The sequence below is a fragment of the Saccostrea echinata genome, unplaced genomic scaffold (assembly GCF_033153115.1).
Source record: "Saccostrea echinata isolate AGI-Se365-2 ecotype Australia unplaced genomic scaffold, CSIRO_AGI_Sech_v1 ptg000015l, whole genome shotgun sequence".
Lineage (NCBI taxonomy): Eukaryota > Metazoa > Mollusca > Bivalvia > Ostreida > Ostreidae > Saccostrea > Saccostrea echinata.
In genome coordinates, this window is record NW_026889764.1 from 12806607 (window position 1) to 12830690 (window position 24084).

The 24084-nt window shown below is 32.5% G+C and overlaps 1 protein-coding gene across 1 annotated transcript; it reads right to left on the reverse strand.

The window, feature by feature from the left end:
• Positions 1–13993: 13993 nt before the first annotated feature.
• On the reverse strand, positions 13994–21922 carry LOC133187879 (galactose-specific lectin nattectin-like). The gene is made up of 5 exons (XM_061323270.1): positions 21765–21922; positions 21521–21580; positions 21170–21249; positions 16226–16322; positions 13994–15303 (listed from the first exon to the last, which is right to left on the reverse strand). Exons 1-5 carry the CDS (start codon positions 21889–21891, stop codon positions 15089–15091), a joined length of 579 nt encoding a protein of 192 aa, XP_061179254.1. The 5' UTR covers positions 21892–21922; the 3' UTR covers positions 13994–15088.
• Positions 21923–24084: the final 2162 nt, after the last annotated feature.

Sequence of the window (24084 nt, forward strand, 5' to 3'; positions counted from 1 at the left end):
AGACATTACCATATACCGGTGAAGGGCTTCAAATTTAGACTTTTACTCGGCACTCCGGGCCATTGAGCAGTGGAAGTTCTTTATCGTGGCAACGCCTACCGTGACACGGGGCCTCGGTTTTCAAAGTCTCATCTAAATGACCCGCAACTTTCTCTTCAAAGTGCCGAGCGCTTGGCGAAGGAACAGTTGCTACCTATTTTTTATCGACTTAGGTCAGTCCCGGCCGTGATTAGAACACACGACCTTCCGATGAAGGAGCAAGCGCTCTGCCGACTGAGCTACCGTGACGGTCACATTTTGATAAATGTTTATTTGCTGGAGGAGGAATTCTTTTAAGAGAAACTTCCTCAAGATTCGAACTCGGCACCTGCTACTTATGATTGAAAAATCCATTTTTTCCAAGTTGTTATAGCATAGAAATATCGTTTTGTTAAAAAAAAAAAGGAATGTTGTGGTTAAATGAGTTATGTGTTATAATAAAAAATGTTTATTTTGCTTGGTTATCCCCTTGATGTTTTTTTTTAATTCGGTAAAGGGTGTATCTTTTTCTTTTCACTGATCTCATCATCAAAGAGGTTTTCGAGATAGATTTGTCATCTTAAGTGGTTTTTTTTTCGTTCTTGAAGTCTCTGTATGCCCAAAGAGGGATCTGTCAAAATGGTACAAATTCGTCGATCCATATTGTAAGAGAGAGAGAGAGAGAGAGAGAGAGAGAGAGAGAGGAGTGTGGTCTCAATGATTTATCCTTTAAATAATTAAAAAAATGTTTACACAGATGAGAACATGACTTTGAATTTTAAATCGACGAGCAACAGGGAAGGTAATTTAATTTAATTTATTTATTTGTTTGCCCTGTCTGTTTAAATGAAATGAAGAAATAATGTTACTGTGCTAAATACTGTACAAATATTGAAAATGGTTATATGGTTTCATATATATATATATATATATATATATCTTTTTTTTTTTAAATTGGTCATGTTGATTCTTCAGTTGAAACCATTGTCGGATCTGTCATAGGTGGTACTGTGATTGGATCGGTCATAACATCCTTTGTTTTCTTCTGTGTTCGCAGAAGAGAACAGAGAAAACAGAACAGGTAGTGTATATGTTTTTTTTTCAAAGGTCAAATTTATAAAAATAACTTTTTAGAAAATAACGCATTTTTTCACTTTTTTTTCTGCACCTTAAATGCACCGATGATTGTTCTTAGTTTTCACATTGAATTCAATGTTCAATGTTCCAGAAAAAATCAAATTTCACACAATCTTGAAAATTCAGCACACAAAATTGGTGATGAATTTTTAAATCAAAATGATCCAGATCAAGGAAGGAAAGCAGAAGCATTATACAGCGAAATAAATGACGAAATGGTATGATAAGAATTCTCTTCTCATTTGTAATTATTTATTTGTAAAAGTGTGTAGTTTGAGTAAAATTTAATGAAAACATTTAGTGACAAAGTAATGCTTCATGTTACATATGTATTTCTAAATAGAAATTTCTTATTATTTTTTGCATTTAAAAGAAATTTATTACTTTAGACTAAGTTTTTGTGTCAGCTAGACATTTTGTACTTAAAGAAGTTTTAAGAATGAGGGTTATCTAGGTTAAGTTACAGTAAAAATCTTGATTATTGGCTTTGGTCAAATATGACAGCTAATAATAAGATAAGTATCTACAAAAAAGTTATGAATATCTATCTTTAGTAATATATATATAGCTATAAAAATAGATGTCTGCAATAATAAAAATATGCAATAAAAATCAATGATGATGCATGTATATATCTACAATAGATATCTACAATAATCCGTATATATTACTACATGTATTTTACACACCACGTTATGAATCACTTATCTTATCTATTAATTTTTAGCTAAAACCCTCAATGGACTCCAATGCAACTTTTGATAAAGAACAACAGGTTATCCTTGAATCTCAATTAAAAGCAGATGACTCTCGTGTGTATAACCATTTATATGAAACAGATAAATTACGCAGAGGTCATCTCTCCCACCATGTTGCCAAGCTGGAACCGTCTTTTTCAAAATCGGCAGACGAAGAAGGCGCAGTGTCATTAACAGCTGCAGAAATGAATATATCCTCGGAAAAAGATGGCCCAATCGTGGATGGATGTGACGGCGGAAAACAAAATAAAAGTGCCGGACAGTACTACGTGCTTGAGAAAGCAACGCAGTTATCAACATAAACATATCATTTTGACAAGAATGAAAATTCAATTTTGTAACAGTTTGGTTCAGCAATGCAATTGCAATTCGAAAATACTTGTATAGTTCTTGCACAAATTGACAAGATAAAAAATCTATACCCTCATTATTCGCTGTCCCAATCACGTTAAATTCTAATTTTTTGAACTAATAAGAAAGGAAAAGGAAGGAGTAAATTTTATGCTTTGAGTAATAGTAACTTATACAAAAGTAGTTTCACACTGTCTTCTTAAGTTTTATTTCATACTGTAGTAGACATATGAGTACGACGTACTTATCTAAGCCAAACAAAAATGATATTGAATTTCATTGCAAGAGCTCAAAGGTTTTTAGATATCGTACAGAAACAAAAGTGTTGCGCATAGACAAAAAATCAGCCAATCGGGCTGACGTACAAACAAGCGAACAGCCAGACCTAAATCAATACCCTCCTCTCTCAGTGAAAGCAGGGTCAGTGAAAGCACCACTGTAAAGGTTTTGGAACTAAATTATCTCTGAAGAGTGACTGTATGGTACTAGTTAGATTAAATGAAGGGGAAAGACCTGTTATGGGGAAAGTCTGACTGTACAACTAGTAGTAGAGTACATAGTAGGCCTTCCTGCTGGGGAGTGTGGCTCTAGAGTGAAACTTCCCCGGAGGTCCTTCCACTCTGGAGTCAGAATTCCCCCGGGGAAGTCTACCTCTAGAGACAGATTTCCGGTTGAAAGTCTGACTATGGATGGTCTGACTCTCACTTTACAGAACCTGTTGCTTGTCGAAGGGGAAGAAAAGTCCTCTGCTTACGTCTTAGGTTTTTTTTTCCGGCGCAGCGAACGAGAACCGAACCCGGATCTCCCGATGATGAAGCGAACAGCCTACCACTAGGCTACCGTGACCGGTCTAAAGTATAACAGTTCATATACATAAGAATTAAATTATCAAAGTAAGTTCCATAATGTATGAAAAAAAGTTTCAGAAAAAAGTATGACATATATTTCTAGGTACAAAGTATTATTTAGTAAAGAAATGCTTTAAGTTGTAGAGTTTCACAACGAAATAAAAACTATCAAAGCGACTGCCATACTTTTCAAACTTTGAAAGTTCCCCTTGAATCTGTATATGTTTGGTTGATTGACAGAAAAGCTTCAGTAGCAAGCCGAATTATAGCATGTTGTCAGACAGACTTACTGTGTGTAAAAGAAAAAAAGAAGCGTGCTGTAGCAATTGTTATGTAGCTTTATTTTCATGCAAGATTTTTCAAGCAATTAAAAATTAAAACGTTGTGGAGTGTATCTTAAAATACACTGACAATGTGGATAAACGAGTGTATGAAAGAATATATCTAATTTAAATAGTCCAAAAATGCACATAACCATTGAGCTCACGTGTATGTTATGTTTGGATCATATAAATAGATGAAATAGTCACCATCGATATTAACACATTATTTTTTTCTATTTTCACACGAAATCAAAAGTTTTAATTCATAATAAAATTATCATAGCACTTGCTTAAACGAAAAATATTTGTGCTTTGTTTTAATTTTATCTTTAAGTAATTTTTCACGATCCACATTGTTATCAATGTTTTGGAAGATATTATATTGAACAAGCATTCTGGGAGTATTGCATTAGCAATACTAGTCCCCTACCGGCAAGTGTAATCTGATTCCCATTAAGAATTGAAAATGCCATAATTCCGTCAAAAATCAATGAAGCGGGACGAAATGCAAACTTGATCTATAACTAATCAAGGTTAAGTCACGTACCAATGCAAAAATCAGCTCAATATCTGAAAGCGTTTAGAAGAAAATTGCCGAAAACCCTTAAAAATTGAAAAGGCCGTAATTCTGTCAAAAATCAATGAAGCGGAACGAAATGCAATCTTGATCTGTAACTAATCAAGATACACTCATATACCAAAAACCAGCTCATTATCTGCGTTTAGGGAAAAAATGCGGAAAATGAAGTGGGACAAACTGACAGACAGACAGAGGGACAGACAGAAAGACGGACAGACAGACAGCTAGGCAGACAGACAGACGGACAGACTCAGAGGAAACCTATACTCTCCTCCGGTTTCACCGGTAGGGGACTAATAAAGATTCTGCATTGCTTTTAAGATGTCTGTGAAAGTACGCAAGATATTAAAAGTACAAAGAATATCTCAATGCAAGCTATGGGCTAAAACATTTCATCTTTCAATGAACTTAAATGAACAAATGATAATAATTATAAGAGGAAAGTTATTCAATATTCATGTTCATTATTTTTTTATATGTTGACACTAAAAGTTTGAAGGATAGGACCTCAAAAAAGCAGTTATGGTAACAGGAGTAGGTAAGTATTAAATACAGCTCTAATCGCAATAGACCATATGCGACAGTAAGGTGTCTGTCTGTCTGTCTGTCAGTCTATCGAGCTGTCCCTCTGTCCGTTTGTCACAAAAACTTTAACCTTGGTCATCAATTTTAAATGAAAGAAATAGAGCTTTCAAATTTTATGTGCATTACCTGTGACAAGACCTTTCCAAATATATTATGATTTTGGACCCTGTGACCTTCAAGTTTGACCTACTTTTCAAAAATTTTAGTATTACTTTAAATTGGTCATAACTTTTGAATGAGAAAGAAAGGGCTTTCATATTATACATGTATATTACCTGTGACAAGACCTTTCCAAATATACTATAATTTTTTACCCTTTGACCTTAAAGTTTGACCTATATTTTCAATAAAAAATTTAACATAACTTTAAATTGGTGAAAACATTTGAATGGAAAAAGATAGTGCTTTCATATTTAATGTTATGCAGATTACCTGTGACAAGACCTCTCCAAATAGTTTTTGATTCCGTGACCTTACGTTAGACCTACTATTTAAAAAAGTTATCCTTGCTTATAACTTCTGATTGAGAAATGTCAAGGCTTTCATATTTGACATGTGCATTACCTGAGACAAGATGTTTTCGGCATGCTAAGATTTTTGACCCCGTAACCTCGATCTTCATTTTTGATGTAAATCATATTCGATACCAATAATGTGCACCAGCTGTGCATTTTGACAAATTATGTCTCTTCAATTCAGTGATGCTCAAGCCGAAACGTTAGAAAAACATATTTAAATAAAAAGACTTGGAAGAGCTGAAAAAGGTGCCAAAGACTTTAGCCAAATTCTTCGAAGGATCAGAGCTATGCATGAGGGAGATAATCCTTAATTTTGAAATAAATTTCTAAATATTACCACAGCAATTAAATATATATCCCGTATCTTCAAGTTAGTTCCGAAGTACTAGGTAACTGGGCTGTAGAGACCCTCGGGGACTAATTATAATTGATCTATTTTTCAAAAAGTTTTACTTTGGTGATTACTTTTGAATGACATATGATAGTGCATTCATATTTGACAAGTGCATTACATGTTTCAAAATGTTTCCGAATGTGCTGTGATAGCTGTGATATTTGACCCCGTATCATTGACCTTCAAGTTTGACTTAATTTTCAAACATTTTATCAGTGTTGCTAATTTTTGAAGGAGCGAAGATAGGGTAATCATAATTGACAAGTGCATTACCTGTGACAAGCATTTCCAACTGTGCTATGATATTTAAACCCATGACCTTGACTTTGAAGTTTGACATTTAAAAAAAAAATAACATCGCTGTTAACTTTTGAATGAGAGAAGAAATGGTATTTACGTTTGACATGTACATTACCTATTTCAAGACATTTCCGATTGTATACTCTTTTTTTTGGTATTTTTTTCACGTGTGCATTACTTATGAAAAGACCTTTTGGATTGTATCATAATATTTGACCTCATGACCTTGATCTTTGAAGTTTAATTTTGTTTAGTTTTGAGAAGATATAATCTTTGCCATAACCGTTATAAGTGACTTATTCAATAATTTTTTTCTTTTTTGTATGATGCACAGACAAGATAGGACACACGAACAAGACAATTACAATAAGCCATAAATAATTGCATCTCCCTCAATTCTTGGAATTTGCTTGCCTTTCTATATTTCACTTTGATCAAAATAAGTTCATGGAAGATCTTGAAGTTTGGATTGAACTACATGTATCATACTTAACGTTACAACAAATAAATGTAACAATACAGTAACATTACTTCTACTTTTGAAAATTTTTAAAATGTAGAATCAAACATATTCGTATTATAGTATTTCTCGTATGCAAACATCAATATTTCAGAGACAAACCGATTCATGAAACATGTTAATATAAGTCATGATTCCCTTTCATTTTAAACAATTTATCATTTAAGGACAAATGATTACGAAAGCCGGATAGGCTCATTTTTGACAAGACAAAAAAAATATTTAACTCGTTATAACGAGATAATTATCTCGTAATAACGAGTTAGTAGCTCGTTATAACGAGTTAGTATCTCGTTATAACAAGTTAATATCTCGTTATAACGAGTTAGTTATCTCGTTATAACGAGTTAATTATCTCGTTATAACGAGTTAGTATCTCGTTATAACGAGTTAGTTATCTCGTTATAACGAGTTAGTTATCTCGTTATAACGAGATAATTATCTTGTTATAACGAGTTAGTTATCTCGTTATAACGAGTTAGTTATCTCGTTATAACGAGATAATTATCTCGTTATAACGAGATAAAAATTGATCTAGAATTGATATATCTAAGTAAAGAATAGACCATTATTTATAGGAAATATACAGAAGCAAGTCGATCAAATTTGTTTGAAGTGTGCGTGATAAAGATTTTATGGAACAGCATACTAGTTTTTTTGTGTTATGCCTTTGATTAGTATTTTTTATTGGAAAGACCGAAGACAAATATACGGAAACTTGTGACCGCCTCATGTTGTTGTGTTATACCTTAAAAGTGCAAAATAGAATTAGTGTCATCTTCAAATGGAATGTATATAACATCAAAATTTTGTCAACTTGTACAAGGAGATCAGAAAAAAATGATATACTCTGGCTGATTTAACTGCCCTGTTCAAGCTTTCTTGAATTTGTTAAAATTATAATAATGTTTGCGTAATATTTGTCGCAATAAAAATGCATAGAAATAATCCCTTTATTTTAAATATTCCGAATAAATCTTGTGGATATGAAACCATTTGTTAGGCTTTAACGATCATATTTTGATAATTCCTTGCCTGTTAACAAGGAATACCAGTTCAATTTTATCGTCTTAAAGGGGCAAGATCAAAATTCAATGTCTGACAAAAAACTAAATTCACGTTGTTTTTATCATCAATCCCTCCTTCCCCTCAATAATAAATATGATGTACTTATCACTTAATAATTTATATATTTCTTCTGTTTATTAAAAGAAAGAAACATTTTAATTTACCAATTTGGCATGGAATCTTAAATTACAATATGTGATTTTTGCGTTATTATCAATGTGGTAGAATTAAAAAAAAACTTTTGGAGCTCTTTATTCTACGGAAGCCACGATAAAAGGTGAAGGTCAGCATTAGTAAAAACAGTTGACATGTGATCCTTTTGGGTGTAGAATGAAAGTTTAATATCTAAAGTTTACAATATGATAAGCATTACTTAAGGTGTATTTCAAGCATAAATTTTGCCAAGAAATGTGTATTGTATGTTGAGACAGGATTTTTGATATTTTCACTCGTGCTTCGCACTCATGAAAATATAAAAAAAATTCCTGTCCCACTCGTGAAATAAATTCCATATCAACTATAAAACATTGAATATCCTCTATTTATTACCCCCCCCCCCCCCAAAAAAAAAAAAATCATCAATCTCTTTTTGAAATAAAAATTATATGCTTGTAAAGTATACATAATAAATATTGTGATGAGGAAAATAATTAACGACATTGCTTCAATGTTGTATTAATAATATAAATGTACATATGTAGTATTAGGCCTATTCGTTGATCAACCCTAAGTAAAAAGATTATAAATTTTAAAGTGAACTGGCTTTGTAAACTCTGTAAACTTATTTTTTGTTTTGTAAACTCTGGTTTGACGTTCTGACACTATGTGGTAAACATATAGGATCCGCCAAATAGACGTGAATCTCAAATAGGTCTCCGTGAATCTCCACAACTTGGACCCCCCCCCCCCCCACAAAAAAAATATAAACAGTGAATCATGACAGAATATTAAATAAAATGTCAATATCAGCAGATCAGATTTAACGTCTTATTACTAAAAAAGGATGTAATATCATTTTTGCTTCACCATTCCTCATTATCGTGGACAATATGCATAAGCTAAGTCACAAAGTTCAATGGGGGGGGGGGGGGGTTAAACCAAGTAAAATATTTGACAAGTAAAAAGAAAAAAAAAATAGATTTGATATTCCAACTACGAGTATTCGCCATTATTTTCGGGAGATATTTACTCAGGTAAAAAAAAAATATGGAGGAAGGGGCACAAAGATACTCTTGACCGCCCTCTTTTCAAAAGTGGTGGTGTGGACATTAGCCCCTCTATTACTACGCCTATGATCTAACTGCTGATGTCTCACCATCCCCCGTCTTCAAAACATTTCTGAATCTCAGAAGTAACATATGTATAACATTGTAATCTATATATTATATGTTGCATAAACGATATGTTGCACTTATATTGTCTCTGATATTTAGTTTTAGCGGTATAGAAATTGATATATGAAAGTGTATAAGTCGTCCAAAACATATCGAAATAGTGTCATTCATCAGAAATAGTTGTCATAAATAAATTGCCAAAGTGTGAAGCAAGTAAGTTTGGCAATATTATTTTAAGAAAAATATCGCGTCCTAATGCAACAATTTGAGGAGAAGTTCACGAAAATGTGTAAATGTGTTCGCCTTAGAGTTGCTATGATTATTGACAGCGAGATAGTTCAAGATTTAATCATAAGAAAACCCCAGAGCAAATTAAATTTTCAACCATTTATCAATTATTCAAGTTAAATTTGACTGATAATTACTTGCTAAAAATTCAATGGCATTTAAAACTGCAGCCATTTTTATTCCTATATTGCTATTAAGTCTCAAAATAACAAGAAAACTGTCTCGTTATAACGAGATAATTATCTCGTTATAACGAGATAATTATCTCGTTATAACGAGATAACTAACTCGTTATAACGAGATAACTAACTCGTTATAACGAGAAACTAACTCGTTATAACGAGATACTAACTCGTTATAACGAGATAACTAACTCGTTATAACGAGATACTAACTCGTTATAACGAGATAACTAACTCGTTATAACGAGAAAACTAACTCGTTACAACGAGATATTAACTCGTTATAACGAGAAAACTAACTCGTTATAACGGGATAACTATCTCGTTATAACGAGTTAATTATTTTTTTATCTTGTCAAAAATGAGCCTATCCGGCTTTCGTAAATGATATACAAAAAATTTTATAAAAAAATTGAAAATAACGACTTAAGTCATGTTTATTTAAGTAAATGAATAAGTTTAATTGCATAGATTTAAATTTTTTATTCAAAGTTTCACAGTAAAGTGATTTTAAGTGATAAAAATTTGTATAGATTAATAAGGAGGGTCGCAGAAAGGTAGAAATTTAAACATAATAGAAAGTTTTTAAATTCTGAATATTTTAGAAATTTATTATTTGCATCATTTATAATTTAAAAAGGTCCAAAAATATACTGTATACCAATCCAGGCATTCACTTATTTTTATCATATGTCCTTAAACAACTCTGATACAAAAAGTCATTTTTATGGATTTGGGGAAAAATTACAGTTCATGAGCAAACATGGGTATTTCCTAACCTTGTTTCACCCCACTTTTACATACGTATAAACTGCTTTTTAGAAAAGAATTAGAAAGATGTCACATGTACCTCCCATCCAAAGACTTGAGGATGTTTCCGATTCCCAATCTACAGAGGACGATGTATATAATCACTAGAATAACCAACTTAATGAAACAACTACAGCTACAATAGATGATAGAGATAACTTACATCAGATTCTGAAAACCTTTTAATGATATTTGCTATGCGGATGTCTAATTTATTAGATAAATAAAATTACAAAATTATTTTAAAAGAGTTTTCAGGATAAGAATCATGCATTTAAGTTTTCTTATCATGTATTGGATTCAGCTAACATTGTTGATAAATATCGACACATCTTTCGCAATAAAAAAATAAATAAATATTATTATTATTATTATTAGTAGTAGTAGTAGAAGTAGTATTTAGTTATAAATATGCTGGAATTAAATTTAAATTTTAATTAGGTTTAATTGAATGAACAGCTTAAGATTTTATTTATCAGAATAATAATGGAAGAGTTGTCTTAAAAGTTGAAGAGGGTAGTTTTGAATGGTAATGCTTCAATCTATTTAAGCTATCAATCAACAAATTTATTACTCTAGTCATAAACCAAAATTAAAGTCGAAATACAACTACAAAGGCATAATTCTGTGAAATGATTTTTTTATCCATGATTTTACAGATTTTAACAGAAACGTTTTAAGAAATTTTGTAATGATGAAACAGTAGATACATGAATTTTCTATTAATGTCTATAAAGTATCTTCTTTATCCCAAGCGTTTAAACAGTTTATACGAGGTCTGTGCGGTAAAATCGTGGACAGGTTGTCTAAAGTGAAAATAAACCAAATAAACTGTTTTCTTAAATTTTCACTATTCTTTAGGACTTGTTTACTTTCATCAAAATGCATACGAACTGTAAAATAGATATATGCTTAAATAAACAAAATATGGGGTTTTAGATTTTGTACTGCCTTTCGGAGAATGGTTGATAACGTCAAATTGTCCAAAGCAACACCAAATTTCATCTTTGCTAAAATAAGGTTTAATAAGCCCCACTTAATTTCGAGAATTATACCTATGCATATACTCAAGTTCCCCTTTGTCTGTTCAAAGATAGGTGTAGGACCAATCTCGTAGACACATTGGACTTTCTGGAGATTTTTACTTGAAAGTTATTAACAGTACTCTAACTACAAAAACTAAAAAGGAAATCGTTCTTTGACTGTCTGCAATGATCTTTAGCTGTTTCCAGTATACCCTACTTATGTTATTCAGATTTAAATTCAAAACACGTGGTCGTGCGTGGTTGACCCAGTGATGTGTTATAGGATAGAACCAGTTTTTATAAATAAAATTTGCAGTAAAGAGGAAATTGCTATAGTCTGTTTCTTTAAAATTCATGTACCATATATACAAAATGTGTTTCTAGACCTTACTGATAGATGTTCATGATTTTAAAAAGGACAGCACCGGGGAAGGGGGGGGGGGCACATGCTTCTCAGTCTATGCTTCAGTGATAATAAACGGCGAGGATTGGAGCTCAGAAGCGACTATTTTTCCAAAGTCGCCCAAAAGGCTGGTAGAAAAAAATTGTAATATCTACTACAATGACAAACCTTTGTTATCCTTATATGGCTATTGCAAATTAATTGCGAACAACAGATCTGTCCAGTCATTTAATGAATAGCAAACTATTTTTGCTTACTTCATGCTTGAATTTTATTCCGAACTCATGGTTTAGCCCAATCTATGATGCGATATTTAATGAACTTCAAAAATAATTGAAAATAATGATTTTTTATTGAGAAAAAAAGAAGAAGATAAAACAATGATTAGAAAGTGAGAGAGATGTCCAGATCATGCATTAAAATGAACACCAAGGTTTTTTTTTTTTTTTTTTAAATTTATTTTTATTATTTTTTTTTTTACATTACAATACGCACGAACACTTTTGTCTCCTGTCTTTGGCCAGGGAATCTAACTGACATTTGTATTCACTGTTCGTACAATATAGGAATTCAGACGCAAATCGTCTAACAAAATGGCTTTGAGAAACCTAGAATGCTACGTTTATTTATCAGTTGCTTGTAAACGAGAGCATGGAAATAATAGGTCAAAATGGATCACTTTTTGTTTATCTGTAAAATGCATGAAAATTAATCGTTGTATTTTTCCAATTACAAGTATATTTGGGTCACCCGCGTGGAGCGGTGGTTAGAGAGTCTGCTCTAGAGTCGCGTAACAAGGAGTTGATCCTTACGTCGCGGGTTCGAATCCCACTGTGGGACGTGGAGACCGGTCCTTCGGATGAGACCGTATAAACCGAGGTCCCGTGTCGCAGTAGGTGCTGGGACGAAAAAGATCCCTTACTGCTCAATGGCCGTAAGTGCCGAGCATAGGACAAAATTTGCAGCTCTCCACCGGCAAGTGGTGGCGTCTCCATATGAGTGAAAAATTCTCGAGAGGGACGTTAAACGACATACAAACAAACAAACAAGTAGATTTGGTCTTTTCCAGACGTAAAATTCCTGTAGTAATCGTAGTAAATCATAATGCAATTTAACTTATTCAGTTGATTTGACGGTTTTAAGTCAGTTTGGTACCTTATTCAGCATTCTCGTAAATTATTCTGATGTTAGAAAGTTTTTAGCTCACCTGAGCCAAAAGCTCAAGTGAGCTTTTCTGATCAAAATTTGTCCGTTGTCTGTCGTCTTCGTTGGCGTCTTCGTTGTTGTTGTCGTAAACTTTTCACCAGGGGTAGGGTGGGGCCACAGTGGGCGATCAAAGTTTTACATAGGAATACATAGGGAAAATCTTTAAAAATCTTCTTCTCAAGAACAGCAAAGTCTTGATTGGTCATATTTATATGAAAGCATCCTCAGTTAGTGTTGATTCAAGGTTGTTCAAATCATGACCCCCCGGGGGTAAGATGGGGCAACAGTGGGCGATCAAAGTTTTACATAGGAATACATAGGAAAAATCTTTAAAAATCTTCTTCTCAAGAACAGCAAAGTCTTGATCGGTCATATTTATATGGAAGCATTCTCAGGTAGTGTAGATTCAATTTTGTTCAAATCACGACCTCTGGGGGTAGGGTGGGGTCACAGTGGGCGATCAAAGTTTTACATAGGAATATATTGGAAAAATATGTAAAATCTTCTTCTCATGAACAGCAAAGCTATGATTGGTCATATTTATATGGAAGCATTGTCAGGTGGTGTACATTCAAATTTGTTCAAATCATGACCCCTGGGGATAGGGTAGGACCACAATGGACGATCAAAGTTTTACATAAGAGTATGTAAGAAAAAAATTCAAAAAAATCTTCTCAAGAATATCAAAGCTATGATTGGTCATATTAATATGTAAGCATCATCAGGTGGTGTAGATTCAAATTTGATCAAATCATGACCCCTGGGGTAGGGTGGGGCCACAATGGACGATCAAAATTTTACATAGGAATATATAGGAGAAATCTTAAAAAATCTTCTCAAGAACAGCAAAGCCATGATTGGTCATATTTATATGAAAGCATCCTCAGATGGTGAGGTTCAAGTTTGATCAAATCATGACCCTCAGGGGTAGGTAGGGGCCACAATGGAAGTTTAAACTTGTAGGAAAAAAGTCACAGTTAGTCAAAAAATCCTTAGTTAGTGTAGATTCAATTTTGTACAAATCATACCCCCCTCCCTTTTATGGGTAGGTTGGGACCACTTATGCATTTAAGCATTGCAATACTAAACTGATTTAGGCTTTTTTCCTTGCCATAGTGCTCTGGTGAGCGATGTGGCCCCTTGGCCTCTTGTTTGCAAGCATGTTGCCCAAAAAGAATTTTATATACAAAACTGCAAAAAATAATATCATAAAAGAATACTTATTGAAGAAATAAATGAATTAAAGAGACCTTAAAGTATATTTCTATTTATATACATCTAATATAGTGGTGAAAACTGAAACACAACATAACTTTTCTCTTTATTATGTTTCCACGGTCTAGTCACTTCCTAGCTACAATTTCGTGAATAATTTACCTTATCCGTTAACAGTCTCTCTGTAGTCTCACTAAATCTCCACAGAGCAAATGCGAACTGCAGGGAAAATCATAGTTTACAGAACACCAAAAAAAGTTTCGAATGCATTTAATAGGGATCTGCAGTTTTTATTTCTACAATAGGAATCAATGAAAAAAGTTTCCGCTTAGAAAATGTCCATTCCACTTGTATACTAAATACTGATATTTTTATTTTTTCCCTTCTGCTATTACTAAAAGTCATTACATAAAACTTAACTGTTTTCCAATTAAATGCCTTAAAATTCTCCGAATGATATCATAATAGATGGTAACTTAAAATATGAAAATATACACCCTAGCCTGTAATATTTTCATTGTAATACTTTTATTTCGAAATAATAATTGCATACTCTCTGATTTTGTGGTCATGCACCGTAGGCTCATTCCCTGTGCACATCGAAATATAATAAAATCCTTATTTTTTGTCTATATTTTATCACAAAAATGAAGATATACACAAATATGATAAACAAAAATTTACTGAACTTTCAGCTTAGTGCTCGCATCATTTTCCGATAAAGACGTATCGTTCATGATATTACCAAACGACCCTCGTATTTACAATTCATGAGCTTTCTCCAGTTTTTTTGCTGAATCAATCATATAGATCTAGATAAAGTGATCTTAAAAATGAAATTTGATATCTCAAATGTAAATAGAATTTATATACACCTATACAAAATTCAAATGTAGACATTCAGGAACAGATGTAGACAATTTTGTTAAAAGTATTCAGACTCCTAAGAGGAATTATATATATTTTTAAAAAGTAGCCATTGTCAAAAAAATAATATTGTAACTGACAAAATATACAAATATAGAATAAACGTTACCAGTGCTTTGCTCATTTTGAGAAAACTTAGCATTTTAAAGAATGGCTGAGCTACAAAAATTTTTGACATCTCACAGTCTTATGTCTACTGTCCTTAACATTGTGAACGAAAGAATGTAGTATGATAGCGTTAAAAATAAAACATATAAAATAAAACTCATCCTGATTTATGTAAAATTTTAAGCAGACATTAAATGTCTTTTTCACATACAAACATAGACGAAAAAGAACATCGCAAATCATTCCACATTCCGTTTTTAGAAAATATTTCCATGCAATCTTCATTTCCTTTGTCATCATTTGGTTCTCCCTTGCTCCAGTTTTTGAAGCGTAATGGTAAACCTGAGTCATTCCAAATCCAGATGTTTTCTTGTGTTTTGTCTGTACCACCCAACCAGGCACGGCCTAAATGTTTTTATAAGAATTTTTACACAATTAATATTTCATTTTGAAATGTAATATCTAGATCCATTTAATATTATTTTGTCCTTTATTTCTTATGAATTACAAGGTCATTTGATCAATACTATTACACCGCTGAGCAAGCCACCTGTATAGATTTTTGAGCAGAGGCTCTTGCAATGAATCATACAGTGACGTACATACTTGTATCAATAATACAATATTTCACGTACTTGATCCTACTTTAAATGATTACTTATACAGACAAAAGCGTACAATAAAGTTAACAATTTACTTTATTATTGCTTTCGCGGTTTATGTATTTTATCTGCAACAGCTGCAACAATATTTCCCACATTAAGAGCCAAAGAAAGCATTTCAGTGTTTCAGAAAAAAGAAGATAAACTTATAATTAGAAAAATCAAAGCCTATATTATTCTTTTCGACACATTTTACCTCACTTTTTTTGTAAATACACGTGCTTTGTAAAAGGAAGATTATATTAAACTAATTGTAATTTGTATAGTAAAACAGTTTGTCTATTTGATTTGAGACATATATCACATCATCTAGAACAGGTGTTGAGTTACTGACGGAGGCAACTGAAGTGGAAGTATGAATAAGCACATACAAGAGCTGACAATTCGGTACCTTGCTGTTCAGGAACTCTAAACAAGTATTTCAACATTATGAGCAAAATAATTATACACTAAAAGATTTGAAACAGGGAGAATTTATAATACAATCTTAAAACTTGAATTAATAATAAATTAATGCTAGACGTCGTAAAAAAAAAAAAACCAACTTTAGACAGAGGTTGGCATGTCTCTTTACCTTATTCAAACCTTGTAGTATTGAAAAAAGCAGAATACACTTACAATTTCCAGGTAGACAAAATTAATTGCTTTAATAAAGAAATTCTCACCGTTGGCTTCTTCATTTCTTATGGTATTTGTTATAAAGACGTTTTCGGGCTTTGTATCTATTTCAACCAACTTTGCTGATAATCCTCGGCATTTAACCTGCAATGATCATTATTGTATGTAACAGGTATAGTTTATAGCACACCACATACGCTGTGCATACTTTGAAAGGCAGACAAGCATGTAGATGGCCATACGCTATATGATTAAATGATGTCAAATAGAGAAACAACAAGCCAATTTTAAAGAATAAATATGACATGATTTTTTTTTCTCTCTCTCTATAATATATATATATATATATATATATATATATATATATATATATATATATATATATATATATATATATATATATATATATATATATATATATATATATATATAGTGTGTGTGTGTGTGTGTGTGTGTGTGTGTGTGTGTGAGGGAGTGTGTGTTTGTGAGTGTGTGATTAATCATTTGGTGCATACCAATGCAAACAGACAAGTGGTAAAATAAAAATCGAGTACATAATAAAGTACTAAATGATGGTCTTTATTCTAAGGTTATACTGAATATAAACTAAACAACCTTACAAAACATTTGGACACCTTTCGTTATTATTAAGAGGTCTTTTAAATAATGAACAGATTTTTTTGTTTAGACGTTGCGCACGGTGTTGGTACACATTGACGTTACGTCAAAATAACGTTATTAAAGTCATAACGTTGTTACAACGCTTTAAACGTTAAATGAAAATTTTAGTTGTTTAATGTGAATTCTATTTATTTTTTTTAAAATCTGAATAAAATAACAGAGCACAAACTTTTCAATTTTTGAATCTTCGTTGAAAATATTAAGATGTACATGTACACTAAAAATCTTATAATCTTATAAATATTTAATAGATTGTCAGATTTTTATTATGAAATTGTCACAAGCATACATATCCCCATTCATATTCTTGATTCCTCTTTCTATTTCTTTTTTCTCACTTTGTACGCTCTGTCTTGCAAAGAGAAAACACATCAAGTAGCCTTCTCTTTCAACCGTTTCTCCTTCATTTTTTTTTCCATTAGGTCATTTCAAGTTTTCTATTTCTATCAAGCCCCGCATGCACCTTGGTTTCTGACAACCAAGAGCAGAGAAAAGCACAGAAAATCGGTTAATGCGCGGTTCCAGGAAATTTTGCGAGGGGAGGGGGGTCCAACCAATTAAAAAATATGACACTCGAAGTTTTTGACAAGCAAAAAAAAATAACTGAAAATCCCAGGGGGGGAGGGGGTCCGGAACCCCCTTCCCGACCTCCCCCGCCTGCCTTTTTTATTGTAACCTTTTGAATTCTGTCATTTTCTTTCTATATTTTTCTAATATGTTAAATCAGGTAATGTACCTAGCATTTACAACCTTGATTTTGCGAAGGAATATATTTTTCTACGATAGAGAAAATATGTCTTTCTACGAGAAAAATGGAATTATGAAATCAAAACATTTGAATGATGTAATTTTTATGACAACTGCTGTACAAAGTAGGATTTCCCCAATAACCAGCCCCCCACCCCACCCCGGAATCTATACTCAGGAATCTTACACTAGAGCTAATTTTCCTCTCTTTCTCTCTCAGAGTAGGTTTTCCCCTGTTTTATCAATGCTTAAATCATATCGACATTGCTAAAGTTTATATGAAAGTCAACTGGTTTTTTAATAGAAATATGAGTGTTTTCGCTCAAAATTTTTTCAAAGGATCACGTCTAGGTATAAATATATGGCCGATATTGGTTTCAGTCTTTAGAAAAAGCTTATCGATATCCGTTCCGGTCCCTGACTTTAGGCCACATGCGTGTAGTTTCTTGTTTCTCATGTATCGTTTTAGTTCTAGTCAACTGTCTTCATATGACCCTACATCGGTATTTACAGAAACATCCTTTATAAGAGGGTCCTTACTTGATGCCTGGGTAATGGCAACGGGACATAAAACCTTAACTGACCTTACCACATTCTTTTCTAATCTGTAAACCTGCCCCCTGCATTTTTGACATAACATGTCGCCAATGCACACAATTTTCCCGAGGAATGAACTGCATCTACTCTGCATTGCGCAGTATCTCTCCCAATGGCACAACAGTACTATTACCCAGAGATGTTCTTGAAAGACAAACACAGCAATTTTTGCTCGGCATGATTTTTTTTCGTGACACCTGCAGTATCGAGTAACACAAAGTGAATGATTCGTGTCCTCGAACAAAGTGTGCTTACACTGAGGTATAGTTCCGGTTGATTGCGTTTAGTTAAAGAGAATTTATGATCTGCATTTCCATAAATGTCTTTTATATCAACAGCAAACATATACATTTAAGGAAGAAAATAGAAGTAAAATGAAAAAGCCTGTATGAAAAATTAAATTCGTGTTTATACAGGTGAAAAATTTGAAAAAATAAAAGTGTGCCAACAGGTGGATTCGAACCAGGACGCTAAAATTGTCCATGGTGAGAGTCTACGGTCTGTCTCTCTGAGCTATACAAACTATGAGAATATACGTCTGACATAAATATAATCCAGTATGACAGAAATAGGTTTTCGCACTTTTGTAGGTTTTTTACGAATTTCGACCCTAGGGCAGGGGTGTCCCTAAAAAAACCTTGTTTTAAATCATTCTTCAGATCAAAATCTATCAAAATTTCATAATTTAAATTAGGGGTAGGCCTGCCCTGAAGGACTTCTATTCCAAAATTTACGCAAAAATTAGTGCTTTAACGAATAATATACCGTCTTGACCAACTTCGTAGGTTAATTTCAAAGTTGCAAATGAAAAAAAGTAGGTTCAAAATGCAAATTTGAAAAATTTAGACAAATATACGATAGAAAACAACTAAAGAACCTTGATTTTAAAATGTGACTTTTTCAGGAAATTGTTCTCTTCTATAGGTCAAATCTTTTGTTATAACGAAAACATCCTTTAGTATGAAATTTTAGTAGTTAAAAAAAAATACAATACAAGATGCACTGCTCTTGCAAGCCGTAGGATAGGTATGACCCCTCGACCACAGAGGTGTAATACTGGATAGCTATTTTAAACCCCAGAAACTTCGCGAGACACTTAATCAGTATTATGCACATGTAGTTTTATGAAATATAACTGGAGAAAAAAAATCCATTAAAAATAAAATTCCTCTTTTTTTTTAAATTAAATGTTGACACAACTAGACTTTTTTTTATTACAATTTTTGTGAAGTTTCATTAAGATTGTCTACTGCAAGAGCACCTGTGAAAAAATGACAGAAAGTACATTTGTAACCATATGTCGCCCCCTCCCCCTCATATATAAATACTGGCATGATATTTTATAGCAGAAGGGGTAAATTGGCTCTTGAGGGAATCGCACTTTATAACTGTAGGGATTTCCCCGGAAAATTGAATGTGGTGTGGGATTTCTGATGAAGGGGAAACTATACTCTTGAAAGAGCCAGTTTTCCGAAAAAGTCTTTAGAGGGGAAAGACCGGTATAAAGTTCTTGTTTTAATTTTGGGCTTTTGTACTGATATGTTTTTTGAATCGGTAGATAGGTTCTACAATTATAGGAGGTCGCTAAACGGAAAAAAAAAATTAAATGGCCTTATACTGAATTAAACTTTTCTTGTTTTTTTTTTCTTCAGCCTAAATAGTTAAGCTCTCTTTATAAATCGGGGGGGGGGGGGGAGGGGGTACTGACATGCAAAAAAGAAGGGATGGGGATGTTTCGCTATTAAAAACCCTACTTAATTGAAAAAAAAAACTATCCAGAAAAAATAAAATTCAGAAACCTTTTACTTTTTCGTGGAAGGGGGGGGGGGCTCTCATTCTCATTTTAGCAAAGAGAGAGAGAGAGAACAATAACGTGATATGTTTAGATATTGCTGCAGCAAAATAAAAAGGGGGTATCGGCCTTTGAATGAAAATTTTCAGAATATTTAAAACAAAAGATTGTTCTAAAATAATTGCCAATTGGAGAAGGACTTTTTACCCTACTTGGTACTCCGGACCTGCAGAAAATTGGGGAAAAAAAGCACGGCGATACAATATGACGCTCCCGACGTCATTCGTATATATGTAGTGTGTAAAATGACGTTTTTCGTACCTGTGACAAAATGGCTACATCTATATTAATGCTTGCGTTTATTTCATGTAGATGATAACCGTAAAAATTATGTTATTATCTAATACAGTATGAAATGTTCTTTCAAGATACAGTAATGATTGGTATATATATATGACATTAATTTATGTATATTTGATATGTAACTGAGACATCTAAGTAATAGTACAGCGACTCGTACGTGCATAACAAAATGGCTACACTTAACAAAGCCTTACTAATATTAACGTATCAGCAGTTATATAGCATGTATCAACATAACTAATTTTAGAAACATATGTACTTAAAGATTATTCATCAAATTTTATCTTTGTGTGGCATTTATGTTTAGTACACATCGCCATGCGGGCTAATGTCAACTTTAGGAAACGATTTTTTCCTGTTGGACATATTACTTACGCACTGTAGATACAGCCCAAACTCGTGAAATTGAGAAAATGATGCTAAAAATTCAACAATATCACAAAGAATGCATACATATTATTGTATTTCCTAAATTTTATTTAATTTAGAGGATTGGAAGTGGATCTTTTTATATCTTGTAGTTGCGCGAACAATAATTCATGTAACGTTGGACACGGGAATTTCGCCGTAATAACCAATAATGAATAAAGCCATATCATAGCTAAGACATTTTTATATTATTAAAAAGAGAATTTTTAGAATAATTTATTACCTTGGATAAAATAATTAATTTCATTTTTAATTTCTAGTAACTTTATCATCTTGAAAACGCCATTTCTTTACGACATTTAAAGAGTCAGATTTTATAGTACCAACACCGTGCGGAACGTCTATAGAATATCTTTGAATGTTAATCTCGTATATTACTCACATTTGCCTGTTCCCATGATAACTTTTGTGTGTTAAGCATGTAGCATGAATTGCCGTGCTTGACCCATCCTTTCGGACAATCTGAAATTGAAAAAAAGCAGACGTGGAACCATCTTTTTCGTTTCTTTCTTTTTGTCTGTACAATTCTTAAGGAAGGAATTTCATTACATAAACGATCTAGAATTTACAAAATGAAGTCTTTTTTCAATACCTATGCTTTCTATTTTCTAACAAACAGTTTAAATAATCAAGAAATAAGATTTTTTTTTTTCAGAAAAAGAAATTATAAATCATAATACATAAAATTTAAAATAATAGTCTCGAATTTTTTTAGCTGCTTTCATGAACAAACTTTTAAAACTGTTTATCTGTGTTTGAAGATTTTCGAATGTCTGTATGTTTTCTCTCTTCACTGAAAAAGTAAGAACAATTTTGAAATTCAATTGGATAGATCTCAAAAGAGCAAAACATATTAGCTAGATTAAAGTAAAAAGTAATTAAAGAATATATTTTTAGGCTGATCCCTGTTTTGTTAGAATACATAATTCCAGGATTTAATTCTATTCAGATAAAAGTATTGAAGTAATTTCAAACACCTTTTTGTTCCAAGTCCTTTAATTGGGTGTTTAAATGCATTTTTAATGAAAGCAGGGATTCTTCCAATGTCTCCAATGCACATTTATCATCGCCCTTTCTTATGTCTAGACTCTGGGAAAAACTCATTTGTAGCTGTGACAAGAGGAGAGTTACCACTAATATCTGAGACATAATCTGAAAAAATAATGAAATATAGAGATTACTCAAGCTCAAATTCCAATAAAACAATACAAATCGGGGGCAGAGCAAACGCAGACCTCCAAAAAACATTAAAGGTGCCATGAAGAAGTGAGCATTCCCTGCCAACCGGTCAAACCCGCCGTATGCTCCTTGGCATGATCGGTAAATAACGGAAAAATCCTTCGACAATTCAGTGTAAAAATAATGACCTCACAATTAGTATAAAAAAACGTAAGTCAGCATATGACTTAATGATAGATTGTATTTGCTGATAAGATCATTCACATGTATCGACCATAGAACTTAACGATATGATGACTTTAAACTTGGCTATTGATACTTTTGTTTCATCAACTTGTTTAGCAATAACTTACCCCGTTTTAGAAATTGTTTATACGTACAGTATAGCATGCTCTAGCGTATCGAATCAACTGAGAAATATACAACCCATATGCAGATGGTAAGGGTATATTGCTGCATAAGTAAGGGAAGTTGACGATTTAAAAGTCAAAGTCATCACGTTTATCATAAAGCGTTGTTCTAAGATTACCATTAACATCTTTTTCTAGTAAAATATCCATATATGAAACAGATGTGTCAGACTCTGTGGTATCTTTTATTTCAAGCTCACTGAGATATATCGTGGCGACATATAGATCGTGGCGACATATAGAATATAAATTACTATTGTTAATAGACAATACGTCGTCGAAATGCCTAAATGTCGAGTTGAAGGCCAGAGCAAGAGATTTCTTTTTCTCATGTATAATATGAATCAGAAGAGATATCAACATCATATGGTTATAAAGGTTGACCACTAATATCTGAAACAAATCCGAAGAGATATCAACATCATTTGGAATTAAAGAGCGTACACTAATATCTGAGACATAATCTGAATAGATATCAAAATGATATGAATAGATATCAAAATGATATGAATAGATATCAAAATGATATGATAATAAAGGGTGACCACTTATATCTGAGACATATTCTAAAAAGATATCAACATCCGAATATTATCCGTTATAGAACATGTTACTATATATATATTGTACAATTTTTTTAAACATCACCCATGAACATTTCAGTCATATTACTTTGAAGGAAATCCAATGATTAACTTATACAGTCATGCATGATACGCTGCCTCTTAGTAAAATTAAAATCTGAATTAGGTGCAATGTATAATATATTTGGTTTCAAATGCGTTTCTATGTATAGTTACTTAACTGCTTTAATATTTCTTGTATAAAAATATATTTTCCAATATTGTAATCGTTCACTTACCGTTTATAACGTTTATAGCAAAATGGCTTTTAATATTTACTTTTCCTCGTTTTTAATCTACTTTCAAAACAGTGTAAAGTTTATAACTTGATAATGAGCCGTATATATAATAAAAAGAGGACTAACGGAAACATAATAATACTACAACAGTACTTAACAAAGGAAAAGAAGACAAGGGTCCGGATGTAAGTTTTATTATCTCCTTAATATCGTCTGACTCAGAATGGGTATGCTTGGAAAATCTATCATAATAGCATTTGTACAAGATAAATGATTTTTTTTAAATATAATCCGTCTATTCTTTTTTACTCGGCCCTCTTTATTTGTACGCATATGCTGTATGTAAGATCAAATAGTATAAGCCAAACACATAATGATATTAATTTTCATGCTGCAAAAATGCTGCAAAAATTATTAAGTATCATATTAATATATATATATTATTATAACAGTAACTTGATCCGAAGAGTCGTATCACGTCAAGTTGACAGGCGCGGATCATCAGATCAAACGAGACGCGAAGCGTCGAGTTTGATCTGATGATCCGCGCCTGTCAACGAGACGTGATACGACTCTTCGGATCAAGTTACTGTTATAATGATAAATTTATTTTATACCCCTTTCCAACTCGCAAAATATAATAAAAGGAAGCTTTTTGGATCAATTACATTACTTTTATCCATTAAACAATCCATTTTGTAAAGGAACTTTTTGATACGCGAGAATAAAAACGTCATTTATCTGTGTACTAGGTCATCAATTTCAGAGAGGGGTGATATGGATTCAGAAAACCACAGTGTGGTGATCCAGAACGTCGGATCACACCGTCACATGATTGCATAAATT

Excerpts from the sequence above, each read along its gene's own strand:
- LOC133187879 (XM_061323270.1), bottom strand. The coding sequence starts at position 21,891 with ATGAGTTTTTCCCAGAGTCTAGACATAAGAAAGGGCGATGATAAATGT. Across the intron at positions 21,250-21,520 it reads ACAGATAAACAGTTTTAAAA|ATTGTCCGAAAGGATGGGTC; the intron begins GTTTGTTCATGA and ends TTTCAATTTCAG. Across the intron at positions 15,304-16,225 it reads AAGAAATGAAGAAGCCAACG|GCCGTGCCTGGTTGGGTGGT; the intron begins GTGAGAATTTCT and ends AAAAACATTTAG.